Source organism: Lucilia sericata, unplaced genomic scaffold (genome assembly GCF_015586225.1).
Source record: "Lucilia sericata isolate MDLA Ls3-8-SP2 unplaced genomic scaffold, ASM1558622v1 Contig002089F_arrow, whole genome shotgun sequence".
In the NCBI taxonomy this organism is placed as follows: domain Eukaryota; kingdom Metazoa; phylum Arthropoda; class Insecta; order Diptera; family Calliphoridae; genus Lucilia; species Lucilia sericata.
This window is the reverse complement of record NW_023995941.1, coordinates 33,028-50,000: the sequence shown is the minus strand read 5'-3', so window position 1 is coordinate 50,000 and position 16,973 is coordinate 33,028. Positions and strand designations below refer to the sequence as shown.

The window sequence follows — 16,973 nt, the reverse complement described above, 5'->3', positions numbered from 1 at the left end:
CCGTTCTGAAGCCATCTAATCTAAGAAAGGGAAACAATTAATTAGAATATTTACAAATAATTAATCGACTATCTTACCGAAAATTACAGCCACAAAATTTTTAAAAAAATATATGTATGTATTTTATGTTGAATAATTTTTGTTTGTTGATACAATTTTCATGGATATACATATTTATATTTTTTACAATAATTATAAACAAACAAAGATATGTATAAAATTTTGTGAAAAACTGCAGCAATAACAACAAATCAAATTGCATCTCTACTAGTAATACCTTTTTATCCTATATTTTCCAAAATAATACCCGATTATATGCCTGATAACAACAAAATATATAATGATCAAAACATTTTCTTGAACTGAGTATTCCAGCATACCTATATTTTAAAATAGAATTGGAATATATATATATGTAGCTGTGTATAAGTCAAAAATATTTGGGTGTATGTTTCCTTATTATTTAAAAATAGGCCGATGATGGCAAATGCTGCCAAGTCATTAAGACATCTTACGTTTATTATCAGTGGTAGTCAGCTGCTGAAAAAATGCTGAAAAGTCATTAAGTCGTCCAATGTAAAATGTCATCACCTGATGACTTGTATGTTAAGAATCACTTCTGACTATGTCGTTAAGACATAATTTCCAACTGGGATGTTTCTTGAAGAAATTAACTTTTATCTATATTTAATAGTATTTGTACTCTTTTTTATCCTATGGTAGTGGACTGGGTGGTAGCTTTTGGTGAACAGTGGCGTATTATATATGGATTTCTCTTAACCATAACTTTAAACTTTTAAATTCTACAGTGACGGCTACTTTTATTACATATTGTGTTTTGTGATTGATGGCATATATTAAACTACATCTTGTGTTGGTGAGACATTATGTTTTGTGTAGCTCGCTGTTTTGGGCATATGATTTGTTATATTATAGGATTTTTTAAAAAACAATGGTTTTTTACATAATATCCTTTGCTAGGAATTTTATATATTTTTATTTGTAAATTGTTCATTTTGTATTGTGGTGGTGATTCTATTTCATCTGATCTTTGATTGCCAATATTTGGGTTTGTCTTTTTCAGAGGATTGTTTTGTAAGTTGGAATTTCATTGTTGTTTGACGTTTTGATAGGGGTATCTTATATGGGTTCAGATTTGTTAGTGCTATTGTTACAGTGTTTTTTTTTCATATTGGATTATTGCTTAGCATTTTTCAATATGTAGTAAGAGAGGGGTGGTCTTGTTGTATTAATGGGGTGTGGTGGGATTGCTGTAGTTGTTATTAGTAGTTTAAGTTGTTTGAGTGTGGATCTTTCATTGCTTCAGATATTGTTTTATTTTCGGGCAAGGTTGATAACATTTTATTTGTATTTATAGTGCTGAGGGAGTTTTTATCTTTTGATGTCTGGAATTATCTTTAATGTTTGATTAATTCTCGGATTTTTACAGTGAGAGAGTGTCTTGGTCTTTAGGAGAGATATTTTTGGTGTTATTTTTGTCATCGGATAAGCCATTTTTTTATAGTTTTGATCTTCATATTGTTCTATTATTTGTTCATATACATGAGTTCTTTGCTTTATTTTCAATTAATTTATTTGGTTTATTTCCTATTCTGACGGGAGTCTTTAAATTGTTTTTTTTTCTGTTGTGCGAATTGATCTATGGTTTGGACTCTATTTGCAATTAGATGTCTAATTCAGTTGTTGTTCCTCTTATCATTTTGTTTATTATCTGTTGCAGTTTTTAAGGGATACTTAGTGTAATGTAATCATTGGTATTTAATTTTTATACCCTTCACCTTCGTGAGAAGGGTATATATAAGTTTGTCATTCCGTTTGTAATTTCTATAATATAATTTTCCGACCCTATAAAGTATATATATTCTGGATCCTTATAGATAGCGGAGTCGATTAAGCCATGTCCGTCTGTCTGTCTGTTGAAATCAGTTTTTAGAGGACCCCAGATATCGGCGAGATCCGAAGCTTCAATAATTCTGTTAGACATGCTTTCGAGAAGATGGCTATTTAAAATCAGCAAAATCGGTCCATAAATGACGGAGATATAAGCAAAAATCCGAGACAACCTCTGAAAATTTCATAAAAAAATACATTTTTATACCCTACACCACTTTAGTGGGGAGGGTATATTGGATTTGTGCTGATGTTTGTAACATACAAAAATATTCGTCCTAGACCCACCTTAAAGTATACCAATCGGCTTAGAATCGTTTTCTGAGTCTATTAAGCTATGTCCGTCCGTCCGTCTGGCTGGCTGGCTGTCCATGTAAACCTTGTGCGCAAGGTACAGGTCGCAATTTTCAAGATAATTGGATGAAATTTGGCACGCACGTTTTATTTGACCCAAGGACGAAGCCTATTGAAAATGGTTAAAATCGGTCCATTATTTCACCTAGCCCCCATAGAGCAGAACCCCCCGAAAAGGGCTTCTGAGCTCATAATTATGTAAAATATACAGATATATCGATAAAATACGGCACAACTAAGTTTTATAGAAGTCTTGATGACCCTGCCAAATTTCATAAAGATCGGGCCCCATTTGACCCTAGCTCCCATACAAAGTCCCCTTCAGAAAATTACTTGAATGTCCCAAATTAACTTATAAACACAAATATCGCGATGAAATTCAGCACAATAAAATATTATGTAAATATAAATATACTCACAAAATTTTATCGGGCTTGGTCCATATTTGCCCCTAGCCCCCATATAAAGCCTCTCTCAGAAAATTAGTTTTTCATCCATAAATTGCTTAAATGTATCGGAACAAGGGAATGTTGAAGATAAATGCTTTATTATGAAAAATAAATCACATTTAATGTTCATAACTGGTATAGGGTATCATATGGTCGGCCACGCCCGACTATACTTTCTTACTTGTTTTTTCATGCTTTGGTATTTCGTTCCACATGTTTGGATGGCTGTGTGTTTCATTGGCATGTGTATATTGTTTTTGTTTCTTGGTGTATTCAGTTTCGTATGTTTGGATGTCTGTTGGTTTGATTGCTTTGTGTATTTTGTTTCTGTTTTTTTTTTTTCGAGTATTTCGTTTCGTATGTTTGGATGGCTGTGTGTTTCATTGGCATGTGTATATTGTTTTTGTTTCCTGGTGTATTCAGTTTCGTATGTTTGGATGTCTGTTGGTTTGATTGCTTTGTGTATTTTGTTTCTGTTTTTTTTTTTTTCGAGTATTTCGTTTCGTATGTTTGGATGGCTGTGTGTTTCATTGCCTTGTGTATATTGTTTTTGTTTGTTGGTGTACAGTTTCGTATGTTTGATGTCTGTTGGTTTCATTGCGTTGTGTATTTTGTTTTTGTTTTTTTGTGTATTTTGTTTTTGTTTTTTGTGTATTTCGTTTCGTATGTTTGGATGTCTGTTGGTTTTACTGCCTTGTGTGTTTTGTTTTTTGAGTGTTTATTTCGTTTAGCGTTGTTGTTGTTCATTTTGCTTTGCTATTGCTATAATAATGATATAATCGGGAAAATTAAATAGGTACATAAATTTAAATTTTATAAAATTTATATTTTTTAAATACACTATGGTGAAGGGTATATAAGATTCGGCACAGCCGAATATAGCACTCTTACTTGTTAAATCATTCTTTTTTTCAATATTTTGTGTTTTTTATATGTCACTCATTTTCTTCTCTTGCATCGTGGGTTTTAGAGGTTATTTGGTTGTATTATGGTGTTTTATTTGACTATTAGTGACTGATTGAATTGTTAGTCTTAGACATTTTGTTGAGACGTCTAAAATATTTTACTTTGGAGTTTTACTTGCGGATAGTGTGTTGTCATTGAATTGGTAAACGGAGTAGATTTTTTTTTTTTAGATATTTTTTTACAATTTTTGTTGTACTTACTTCTGATTACAATATTTGATTGTGAAGCTTGGTTTTAATGATATACAGTGTCTCTCATAATTATTCGAATTTGGGTAAACTATAAAAAGAAACCAAATTTAATAATATATTTTGTGTGCAAAATAAATAAATTAATTTGTTATATTGTCTAGATAGTCCTTATGTTTGATATCACGCTTTTTAAAACTTGAAAAATTTGTATTGACTTAAATTAATTGTGCTTTTTTAAAAAAAGTCCATGAAATTGCTTCACAAAAGTTTACGAATTTTTCCTTTATTTCATATTTGATCATATTATACGCAACACAAATTTTAGAATCGAATGGTTTTTATGCGTAATATTGTTTTAAGGGGTTACTATCCACGGAAAGGATATATTTTTGGCCCATTTGGTCCACAATTTTCGGGAATTTGTACCCTTTTTTCATGTAATATCATTAAAATAGCGATTTTTGACCATAATTGTAAATTTTTCTCCTTTTTCCAGAGATAAAACAAAAATTTGATATTGGGACTCAAAAGACCCCTTGGGGTATCTAAAAATAATATCTTTTGTTACAAGAATCTGTATTTAAACGTTCCAAGATAAATTATTCGGATCTTCTTCTTTCGCTAATTCAATATATTGGAACTTAAGTCCATTTTTATAATACTAGGATCAACTATTTTCGGGGAAAGTTTTCTGGTATATATTCTTTTAGATATCAGCTTTTATACATTTTAAGTTTTCAATGTGTTGTGGACGTGTACAACTCCAAAACATGCCTCGAAGAAACACCATTCAAAATAGTAAAATCATTATTTTTATATACCAATGGCCTCCATGCTGCATGGCACGATATCATTATGATCACATCAAAAATGTTGATATGTGTTTAAATATTATTTACTATGATCAAATTAAAACCAAAATTTAGGACTTACAGTGTTATTGTAACGGGCAACATAAGCGTGAAAGTTACGAGTAGTAAAAACTGAAATCTACTATATAGGATGACGTTTTGTTAAGGCATGTTTTGGGGTTGTATACCGCTATAATATATTGAAAATTTAAAATACATTAGTGCCAATATGTACATGAATATACACTAGACAACTTTGTCGGAAAATATCGTCCCTAGAGGTACGAAAAGGGACTTATGATCCAGATAATTCAATTAGAAACTGCAAAACGATAGCAAAAATACATCTTGGAACGTTTAAGTACAGATCCTTATAACAAAAAATATTATTTTAGATACCCTATGGTTTCTATTTAATTCCAATATTAAATTTTGGTTTTATCTCTGGAAAAAGGGTGAAAACATTACAAATATAGCCAAAAATCGCCATTTTAATGATATTACATGAAAAGAGGGTACAAATCCCCCAAAATTGTGGACCAAGTGGGTCAAAAATATATCCATGCGGTTGATAGTAACTCCTTAAAACCATATTAAGCATAAAACCATGCGATTCTAAAATGTGTGTATCGTATAATATGATCAAATATGAAATACAGGAAAAATTCGCATACTTTTGTGAAGTAGTTTCATGGACTTTTTTTAAAAAAAGCATAACTAATTTAAGTAAATGTAAAGTTTTCAAGTTTTAAGGGGCGTGATATCAAAACTAAAGACTATCTAGACAATATAACAAATTTATTTATTTATTTCCCACACAAAATATATTATTAAATTTGGTTTCTTTTCATAGTTTACCTAAATTCGAATACTTATGAGAGACACTGTACATGAACTTTCATTATTAATCTTTTAGCGTTTTGAGTTAGGATTTAAATTTTGGCGGTACAACTTTTAATATTTTTGTTTTTTTTTTATTTTTAATTATTTGTTATATGATTATATTTTTTATGAATAAATTCTTTTTTTTTTAAGTAGAAATTTGTAATCGGCTTTGCCGAAAATATAAAATTTATATTTTTTACAGAAAATTATTTAAGAATAATTAAATACAATATTAAATTAATTTACTATTTACATTTACAGATACGAAACCTTAAACTTATCAAAATATACATCATCGTCGCCCACATTTAGTCGCGCTGGAAGTCCATTAAATAATGATATACATGAAAATGGTATTAAATACTGGCATTTAGTTAAACATCACGATAACGACTTGCAAAAAGAAGGTGAACGTGTCAATAAACTAGTATCCGAAATTTATTTAACGCGTTTGCTAGCTACAAAAGGCACTTTACAGAAATTTGTTGATGATCTCTTCGAAACAATATTCAGCACAGCACATCGTGGTTCGGCATTGCCATTGGCAATTAAATATATGTTTGATTTTCTAGACGATCAAGCCTTATTGCACGGCATTACAGACCCAGAGGTTGTACATACATGGAAAAGCAATAGCTTACCGCTAAGGTATGTATAGTAAGCAGTATACTTTCATTAGGAAAATTCAAAGCTGGTTGCATATATATGTATGTCTTAGCTGTTGTTCTCAATATTAGTGTTTTAATTTTTAAGATTTTTTCGGAGTGCTCATCGATCTTTAAAGTAATAATGTAGCCGAAAAAGTATTTTTATAAATATTTCACAACGGCATATTTAGTTAATTTTAATGCTTGTACTACAAGTAATTACTTTTTTGCTAATATGTATGTATATTAAACCGACTCACAAAAAATGAATATATTCGAAGTTATGTTATATGATGTTACCCTAAATATTTTGGGTTTAGTGGTGGCCATTAGTGAGCTGGACTGTTTTCAAGAAAATATCCTATGAGGGACACGATTTTCAAGTTCAATTCAGTATTTTTTTTTATTAATTCTTCATTTACATATTCATTGATATTAAAATATGATTATGTATATCCAATAAAGAATAAAAGTATAAACCATATACATACATTCACAATAATGAAAACTGCCAAACATTAGCAGTATAACAGATTAAATTATATTTTATATAAATTACATGTGGAGAAAGGAAAACATTTCAAGGTGTCAATTCTTCCAGCTCCAATAATTTAAATTTGAATTGATCTATAGTAAAAATTTTCTTAAATCTCTAGGCAACCCGTTCCAAATTTTAGAAACTCTAATATGAAACGATTTTTGCAACAATATATGAAATATAAAATGAGTATTTCTGGTTGAATGGGAAAACCGAAACTAAAGTTAATACCTCTTCTACTATGTACTTATAAGGAATATCTATATATATTTTTAATTTGATGTCGGTTAAAAAAATAGAACTCTAGAGATCACCTAATATTTATTTAAAATTTCGTTTCAATATCCTCAATAGTTCACTAGAATTATTTTCAGAAAATGTTGAAAAATATTACAGAAAAAAGTAATTAAAAAAAATTCAGTTAAACGATTAATCAAAAATTTTGTATTTGAATCATCAAAATGTATAATCAAATACGTTTTTATCAACAACAAAATTAGAAACAAATAAAAATGTTTGAAATCAATCAAAAATGAAACTTCAATAAATAAAATAATTGAAAACGAGGTTTTGGTAATGAAATCGTCTTTCTGTGAATATAAAGAATTTTAAAATTATATTTTTAGTTAAATTTGTTTAAAAAATATGTCAAAAAAGTAATACACAGTTATAATATTTTTCTAATTAATAAAACTAATATTATTAATATCAAATTAATAAAATTAAAAATAAATATAAAAATATTCACTAATTTATTATTCACTTATCACAAATTTTTCTTTTGTTTTGAAATAATTCTTATTAAATATAAATAAACATAATTAAATATAAATAAACAAATAGTCAAAAATATAGTACAACAGTTATTTGAGAGCGAGAAACAAATACAATACAGTATTCAACTCAAAACCATAAGCAACTGGTATTGTTTTTGTGGATAGAGTGGATGAGCACAAGTTACAGTCATTCTCTCATTTATTTATAGTATTAGGTACTCACCATTGTGTATTTGTTTTACAAATGCTTTGTGGTGTACTACTGCACGCACGTCTTTAATACGTATCTAAAAATATTTAGAAGGGGTTTCATAAAAAGTAGCTTACAGGTGGAAGTATTTAAGATTCGGCATAGCCGAATATAGCGCTCTGTCTGGTTGTATTTAATTTTGAAAATTTTAAATGAAGTTCTTATATTAAAAATATAATTTGTTTTTTTATGATAAAGTTTGTTTGTTTGTTTTTTTACTATTTAAATTACCGTATGGTTCCTGACAGCTGATTCAGGGGTTCAAAATTCAACTTTTGACGTTCAATATGATGCAACCTGTTTTTAATCATTATTTATTGTTATTTACTTTAACATATCGTTTTATTTTACAGATTTTGGGTAAATCTCATTAAGAATCCTAACTTTGTATTTGATATACATAAATCAAATATAGTGGATTCCTGCCTATCAGTAGTAGCACAAACATTTATGGACTCTTGTTCTACATCAGACCATAGACTAGGTAACTCTGATTTTAAAGAAGTAAGATTGCTATATCCCAAAATATTTCTGTTCTAATTGTAGGTAAAGATTCACCAAGCTCAAAGCTGTTGTACGCTAAAGATATACCAGAATATCGTAAATGGGTTGATCGTTATTATCGTGATATCAGAGAAATGCCACCAATATCTGATCAAGATATGAATGCAATGTTAGCTGAAGAGTCAAGGGTAAATATTTTATTATATACATACATACAACAATGAATTGTTCATTTTAACCACATCATCTTAATATCGAAATTTTTTATCTTACCATTCACAATATGTGGCTTCAAATATAAATTTTAATTATCTTTTCTTTTTTTGTAGCTTCACACATCGGAATTTAATACGAATTGTGCCCTCCATGAACTTTATACATATGTAGTGAAATATAACGAACAATTAACCGTAACACTGGAAGAAGACGAATTTTCCCAAAAGCAACGACTTGCCTACAAACTAGAACAAGTACACAATATTATGTCAGCGGAATAATAAGAATTTTCTTATATGAATATCAAATCAAGAACGAAGGGAGGGGGGAAGATAAATACTAATATTTGTAATCATAATATAATTAAAGGAAAAACAAAAAAGGATAAAATATGGGTGTTCAAGAAAACTGAAAAACATAAAAATATTATGTACTACTTAGTAATTAAATACATATAGGTTGGTATGATTTTATAACATCTTTTAAACATTTTAGATAGATAGCCTTACAGAACAATTGCAAAGAAATTAATTTTAGTTAGTTAGATTTAAACCAACCAAACATACCTTTTATCAGTGGGTTTATTTAATTTGTACTGGAAATATTTTCATTTGCAGTTTCACTAAAAAAACAAATACATTTATACTAAAGTAATTTACGAACAAAAAGTGTATAAACATAAGCAAAGATGTTGATAAATTTTCATTTCTTTAAAACTATAAATCATTTGTAAAAAGTATCCATAAAAACACACAGCATTTATTTATCTTTGTCTATTTTGTCTCTTTCAATATGTGAAACTGGGGCCTTATAATATTTGACCTAAAATATCATACAAACTATATGATGACATAATGCTCCCCGTTTGTTGATTTGCATAAAATATCCCAGCAAATTCATATACATACATATGTACATTAGGGTATTTTCTTTTATTATATTTTCGATTTCAAAGGAGTGCCGGTCGGATTAATGTGGTATAAAGTTGAAGTGCTAAAAGGATTATTTGCCAGTTTTCTAAAAATTTACCTAAAATGAAACTTTAAATTTATGTAAATTTTTTTGCAAACTCATTTTTTCAGTTATAAAATGTTTATGATGAAATTGGCTGTTCGTCGTTTGATTAAGTGTATATAACTATGTTAAAAATATTTGAACCTAGTAAGAAGTATAATCACAGTAATATGAATCCCATATAATTTTGTTGTTGTATAAATATGTAACTTAATGTGTTCAATTTTATTTATATTAAAAGAAGTTGCGCATTCTTATTAGAATTATAAATATGAGATTGCGTATGAGTTTATGATTGTAACGGCAAAATAAGTCGGTCCTTCATCAAGTCTATGAATGTCGTTTAGAATAAATTACTGACGCAATTTGAACTTTGGAGCAAAGTACGTGCACTCTAATTAATCCATGCCTCATTTTACGAAGTAAAATCCTAACTACTCGAAATCTGAATGTTAATTATGATATAGAAAGAATTACGCTTTATTTTTGGTTTATATAAATTATAAATATTCAAAATATATTAAGATTTAAGAGTCAGAAAGTGATATTAGTAGCATTTTATCAATACATCGACATAATCAAAGACATTTTTTGAGATTTATAACTATTGGAATATGCATTTATTTACAAGACTTATAATAACTACTACTTTACTAAAAATTCCATTAAAAACAAATATTTTCCCGTTTTCTCCATTTGTTTGAGTTATCAAAAAGCTTGTTATTTAAAATTTTAAGTCTGTAGATCTCTTTTATACAAATGAACACATAATTCCCATTTTTATACATTTAAATGTTGAAACTTATGCATATTAAAGCTTGACAAAGATATTGGGAGGTAGGACAAATATGAAGGGAGAGTCTTACTGTTAGTTTGTTCCATATACGAGCGAATGAATTTCCGCTGTAGTAAGTTGTGCGATCTACTGGCAAATTGACCACAATAGGATGTGTTCCTGATGAAAAACATTTGTTACATATAAATCGAATAAGGGGACCAATTCCTTGATTTCACCTCTCACTTTTTGATGGTGCTCTTTGAAACGAAATTCAGTGATAAGTATGTAAATTTTGGAAGCGCTAATACTAACGTTGTCTCCAGCATTCTATTTTTCGCTTCACTTTTTCACAATTTGTTTGATTTCTTAGTAGAAAAACTTCGGCATAAATCTATCTAGATGATTTCATTTTCAGAATAGGTTTTAATTATGATAAATGACAATTCTGACTTTGATTTTGAAACAACCCTTAACTTTATTTTGATGTCAACTTCATACATGTGTGTACATAATTGTGTTTTTTTTTTTTTTTTTTAAATTTCAATCAATGCGGAATGAATTACGGCACGTAATATAAAATTGCTGAGCTGTTATTTGAATAAATCGGATTACATTAACACATGCCGCAAATGTTTTTATATTTAGACGAAAATTTATAAGAGCTGTGTGCGTTATAAACAGTGTTCTATAATATGTTGTCCTTTAAATTAATGATTAATGTTAAGTGTAATAAATAAATATATATTATTTTCAATATTCCAAAAGATAGTTTATGTAAAAGTTTTTTAGGTGACGATTAAACTGTAAATAATAATCTTATTGGCCAATCTAAAAATACATTTAATATATCATCAGTTTTCTAATGTCGTAGAGTTTATGTTTTAACTTTGTAGTTTTTTCGTACACAGCAGCTGATAATATGAATATTTGCTATGAAAACCATAAATATTTTGTGAAGAAGACTGTTCATATACATATGTCGAATGTTCTTAAAATTGACATAAATTGGAAAGTTTCACTATGTATTCAATTCATATATTTATGTCGTTATAATCGTTATAATCCATAAAGAATTAAGAAATAAGTAATGTAAAATAAGGGGAAATTGCACTTTATAGTTTGCATTGTGTCTGAATCAAACTGAATTTTACTTCATCTCACCTTTGTTTGATAGCTAACTTATAAGTCCATATTTGTTATAATTTTTCCCATAAATATACTTTTCTTTGATAAATAATATAATATATATACAGTGGTCGACAAAACAATGGAAACTTTTTCAAATATATCAGAAATGGTCCAAATTCTTTCTTCTTTTACAGAAAAGAAGACTATTACTAAAAAATATTCAAAATAACCGTGTAAAAGCATAGTGATTTACCGTTATTTCAAGGTATTCTTCATTTTGATAATTTAAAAAAAAATCTTTGTAATTTTTTAGCAAAATTAATTTTTTATATTATCAATTATAATGGCTAGAGTTAAGATTTAATATATTTTTATATTTTCTTTTAATATTTTACCTAATATTTGTTGATCTGCGATAAATATTTAATGAATAAATCAACACTTTCAAAAATATTAAAAGTAAGAGTGCTATATTCGGCTATGCCGAATGTAATATACCCACCATCAAACATTATGCCGTAAAAGGAATGCTCTCCTATAAATATCAGATTAACTAAAGAGGACCTGATATGAGATGAATTATTCACCGTTTTTCAAAAAATTTTTCATAATTTTTTTTAGACCGATTTTGGTTCATATATAACATGTTTACATCGAATATCAGTTCCCGACACTTTCCGCATTAAATTCTGTAGGAAGATTTAAGTTCCTATAAAAGTTTCTTAGGTTTTGGCTCGTAGGAAACCTACTTATGTCAAACTTCATATCTACACTCGTACTTTAAAGGCAGTAATGAGCATTAAAGTAATTACCTGGGTAGGGTCAATTATGCTCGTAAGAAACTTACTTATGTCAAATTTCATTGCTATACTCGAATTTTTAAGCCAGTAATGAGCGTTAAAGTCGGTTTTTGAAGGGGACCTTATATGGGGGGTAGGGTCAATTATGGACCGATCCTCAAAAAATTTGGATCATATGAAACCATTTTCAATATCTTATCGATAGAGAATATTTGTGGAAAATTTCAACCCTCTAGCTCATTTCATACGGACTCTATCGTGCTTTCAACAGACATCTTTTTTGATGGTGGGTATAAAAACAACATATGAGTTGAAAACCTTGTAAAACTGCTCTAATACAGGATAATTTGATGACAATAGAATTCGAAAAATTCCAAAAAAATACTCCTCAGGGGTAATTATTATTATAAAGTTCGTAATTAGTACTCCTATGGTAAGTCACATGGAAAATGAAACTGGTCTTGGCTGTAGTCACCCTGCGAGAAAATCTCTTAGTTTTAGAAAGAATCGTTCTACTCGTCTACTATTTGCCAAAGATAACATAAACTGGTCGAATCAATATGAAATACTGTTTTTTTTTTTTTTTTTTGGACGTGTCCCAATTCAATTTTAGAGGACATTTGTAAGGCGGCCAAAAGGGAAATTTACTGGACCCAAAGAATATTATGTTCAGCAGTGGCAAAATTATGGTATAGAACTATTTTTCAGGGCAAGGTATTGGTGGAATTCAATTACAAAATGATACTATGTGTGGTAAAAGATAGAGATCCATTTAAAAAAACAAAGTATTCCTCCGCTGTGGAAACTAGGGCCCTAAAAGCCAACTTTTGAGTTGTAATCGAGTGGTTAGACTCGAAAGTGATACCTATATTGAAGTGGCCTGCCTATTCACTAGATCTCAACCTCATAAAAAATCTATGGGAAACAGTAGTTAGAAGATATGAATAGAAAAATCAGGTGTAATGGAAGGACGATTTTTAGGATGCGGTTATAAGCAATTAGCTAAATTATTCAAACAAATTTTTTTACTCAATTATTGTTCCAATGTAAAAAGTAAAGGATACCCAACTATATTCTGAGTTACTGACAAGTTCTGACCGTTTTTGTTACGATAACACCAAAGTTTCCATTGTTTTGTCAGTAATAGAAAACCAAATACTTTAATCTTGTTTTATTTTTTCAAAATTTAATTATTTTCATAGATTTTTATTAAGTTTATAAGGATATAAAAAAAGAAATACTAAAAAAATTAAATTTTTTTAATAAATTTTTCGGTTTTTTTGTGATTATATAGAAAAAGTTTCCATTGTTGTGTCGCCCAAAACCGGTAATTTTTCAAAATTTATGACACGATATCTCGAAAACCCGATGTGATAAACCCTAGTGAATTCACCAAATTCTATGAGGATCGAACCATATTTGACTCTAGTCGTTATATAAATCCTCCTTCAAAAATCAGCTTGACGTCAACAATTTCCTTGAATATATTGGCATGATTATTTATGAAAAATATTGCTCTATCACACTCTGTAGAGTTTGTCTAATCGTCATAGATTTAATATCGATTTTGTCATAAAATAAAATTAATTCCGTGAGAATTTTAATTTTAAATTACTGATTATGTTCAGCTCCAACAAGATTCCCAAGATTTTATATAATATAAAACAAAAAATATTCAATTTTATTTTATTTATACTTACTTTTTTAAGTTTTTGACTTCTCGATTATTTTATTTTGGTTCAACTTTGAGAAAGGAATCAAAATTATGGAGGTATCTAAATATACAATTTTGCACTCACAGCTCTCTTCTTTTTTATAAAACATCCATTGTTTTGATAGCAAATAGATACATTTTATGTTGTTGTAAATGGCAATACTACAAAATTGAAACTAGAACTTAAAAACAGTAGATTTAATTTAACATAAATTAATCACATTTATTAGGAGCTTATTCTTAACTTTAAACTGGTTCTTAATTTAAAAACAAAAAATTTACAATGACTTTTTTTAAATTTAAAGCCGATGCTTCGTCGGATAACATCCGATTTATCTCAATCTATACACCTTAAAATTCGAAAACAGTAAAAAATCTGTAATACAAATTAATAATAATAAATTTATCCAAGAAAGTTTATTAAAAATCCAATTTAAAAACTTCACAAAAGCTGTAGTTTTTATTCGTATATTTTTGTCCATGTGCAGTAATATTTTTTAGCTTATTTTGCTTTTTACAGAAAAATTCATTCATATTATTAAGGATAATTCAACAAACGACTTTATTAAATGTTCGCCTTTGCAGATTTATACCGAATGTCAAATAACTTTGACCTGCACTCCTTAAAATTAAAAAGAAGAAAAAACCTTATATACTTATGTACATCATATTTGAATGGCACATTTACATTTAGTGAGGTTTTAATATTTTTAAGGAAAGTAATCATAATATATAAATCTAATTATATAATTATATACCAAAAAAAAAAAAAAAGAAAAATTAAAAATTATGTGTGAAAAATTATATGTGCATACTAAATATATATATTCATCGAAATTTATTTAACAAATTTATTTTTCAATATTTTGTCATAATTGTGCATTATTTCAATCAATTTGTCAATGGATAGTTTCTTTTTTTAGGTTCAGATGTTTGTCGTGATTCCAGAAAATTCGTACTAGTATTTTGGAAATTTAGAAACGTTTGAGTTTACTAAGATAGAGATAAATATGAATGTATGTATGTAGTATAATGCAAAAACATCCTTAACAAAACAGGAAAATATTAAAAACGAGAGTGCTATATTCGGCTGTGCCGAATCTTAAATACCATTCAACATATTGTTTTAATTTATTTAAATTTTTTCTAAATTTTAAAATGTTTTCTTTTTGAAAATTTTAAATCTTTTTTAATAAAAATATTTTAATTTTTTAAAAGTTTGTTCTATTATTTTTATTTTTTTTAATTTAAATTTTCTCAAACAAGCGATATAAAAAAAGATTTATTTTTGTTAGCAATTGTTTTTTGTTAGCTAAAACTATACAAAAATTTAGTGGGTATCATGGGGAGCATGACCACATGCTGGACATTCGTTAGGGACGGCACGGTCTATGCGTTACTAGTAGACATTACGCCTGTAACTCCATCCGGATATTAGTTGTCTGGTCTGCAGCTTATGTCCCTAAAATCTACGAACTGGAAACCACTCAGATAATTTTCGTTTTGTTAGGCATTGTGGATAGTAGAATGTCTTCGAAGAGTGTGGCATGCCTGACACTGTCGAAGGCTTTTGGCAGATAAAGTGCAACTCGAACGTCCATTTACAGGGCCTCGGCTAATTTAAGCCTTGTGGAATCTGAGAGGCAATGACGGTAAATGCTGTGGTGGTGCTGTGCATTTTGCGGAAACCATGCTGGCATCAAATCAATTTCTTTCTTAAAAATTTAAAGAAAAATTCTGAAATGTGGGAACAACCACAACTGTTTCATTTAAATTGGCGAAATGAACTGAGCTTTCAGCTCTTTGTTTTCCCCTTAAAAATGACAAACATCTATAAATGCGACACGCGCTCATATTCTATTTCATTAACCTTTATTCTAAATACTTCATCTTCCAAAAGTTCCCGTATTTGGGGCCCTACCTTTGTAGGGCCTCTTTGTTAGGACTTCTTGCTAATTTTGGTACTTATAGTGAAGATTTCCTTGACGATACGTATTTAGGAGGCTTATTAAATCATATTTTTGAAACCCACAAATTTTCTTGCAAATAAATTAAAAAAAAAAAAAATAATACTTTTGTCATTTTATAACCATTTTTTGGTCGATCATTCATGGACTAAATATGACCTTCATTTGACAGTATTGAACAAATATCTCATAAGATTCATAAATATTATCCAAATGTTAGAAAAAAGTTGAAAATTTCACAATTTTTTCAAAGTTTTTGAACTTTAAACTCTTATAACTGTCAGATGGTCTTAAAAATTTGTAGTATTATAATATCTAATATTGTAAGTAAAATACTATTAAAAGTTTATTAAAAAAGTATTATTTGAGATTTGAATTCTCTACCGCAAGGGTTAAGTAAAATAGTGAATTACTCGAAATTATGACATGATAGGAAGAAATCGAAAGCAGGCGTAGATTCAGTGTGGCTGTAGGGAATATGGTAACCAGTAATGAGTGAAAAGAAATTTGTATTAGTATTAACATTTTTTTATATTAGTATTTACAAGATATACTCGTAATAGTGTTAGTAACTTTTAGTAACGGTTCTTATTTTTGTCAGTCGGTTCGGTACATGATCAAATTTAATTTCATGAACAAGTCATTCTGTGCCAGGACATCAAGCAAAGACTATGTAAGTAAAAGTACCTCTGTTTAATTTAATTTGTAATAATTATATAACTTAATGTTAACTTTAGAGAATAAACCACACACATAATATCATCAACATCTCATTACACATTAGACAAGTCTCGCGTTTTATTTGTGATTAATTTATTCTGGCTTACGGCACAGGATCTGGTATTGTGGCAGTCAGCCACAAATTATTTATTCTATACTTGGTGTAGACAGCCATTAGTGAAGGTCATCACTACAGCCAAATAAATGACCAATAATACAACTCCAAGAAGAACTAGTGAAAGAAGAAATAAAGGAGTTCCACCAGTCAAGTTTGGATCGTTTGATGTTGATCGCACGCCTCCGACGCAACAAAA

At 28.7% G+C, this 16,973-nt stretch overlaps 1 protein-coding gene across 1 annotated transcript; it reads left to right on the top strand.

Annotated features, from left to right (window-relative positions):
- Positions 1–581: 581 nt before the first annotated feature.
- Positions 582–11,094, top strand: LOC119613367 (plexin-A4-like). The gene is made up of 5 exons (XM_037969386.1): positions 582–601; positions 5,869–6,255; positions 8,172–8,302; positions 8,365–8,510; positions 8,652–11,094. The coding sequence occupies exons 1-5, from the start codon at positions 582–584 to the stop codon at positions 8,817–8,819; spliced, it is 852 nt and encodes a 283-aa protein (XP_037825314.1). The 3' UTR covers positions 8,820–11,094.
- Positions 11,095–16,973: the final 5,879 nt, after the last annotated feature.

Excerpts from the sequence above, each read along its gene's own strand:
- LOC119613367 (XM_037969386.1), top strand. The coding sequence starts at position 582 with ATGTCATCACCTGATGACTT. Across the intron at positions 6,256-8,171 it reads AGCAATAGCTTACCGCTAAG|ATTTTGGGTAAATCTCATTA; the intron begins GTATGTATAGTA and ends TTTATTTTACAG. Across the intron at positions 8,511-8,651 it reads TGTTAGCTGAAGAGTCAAGG|CTTCACACATCGGAATTTAA; the intron begins GTAAATATTTTA and ends CTTTTTTTGTAG.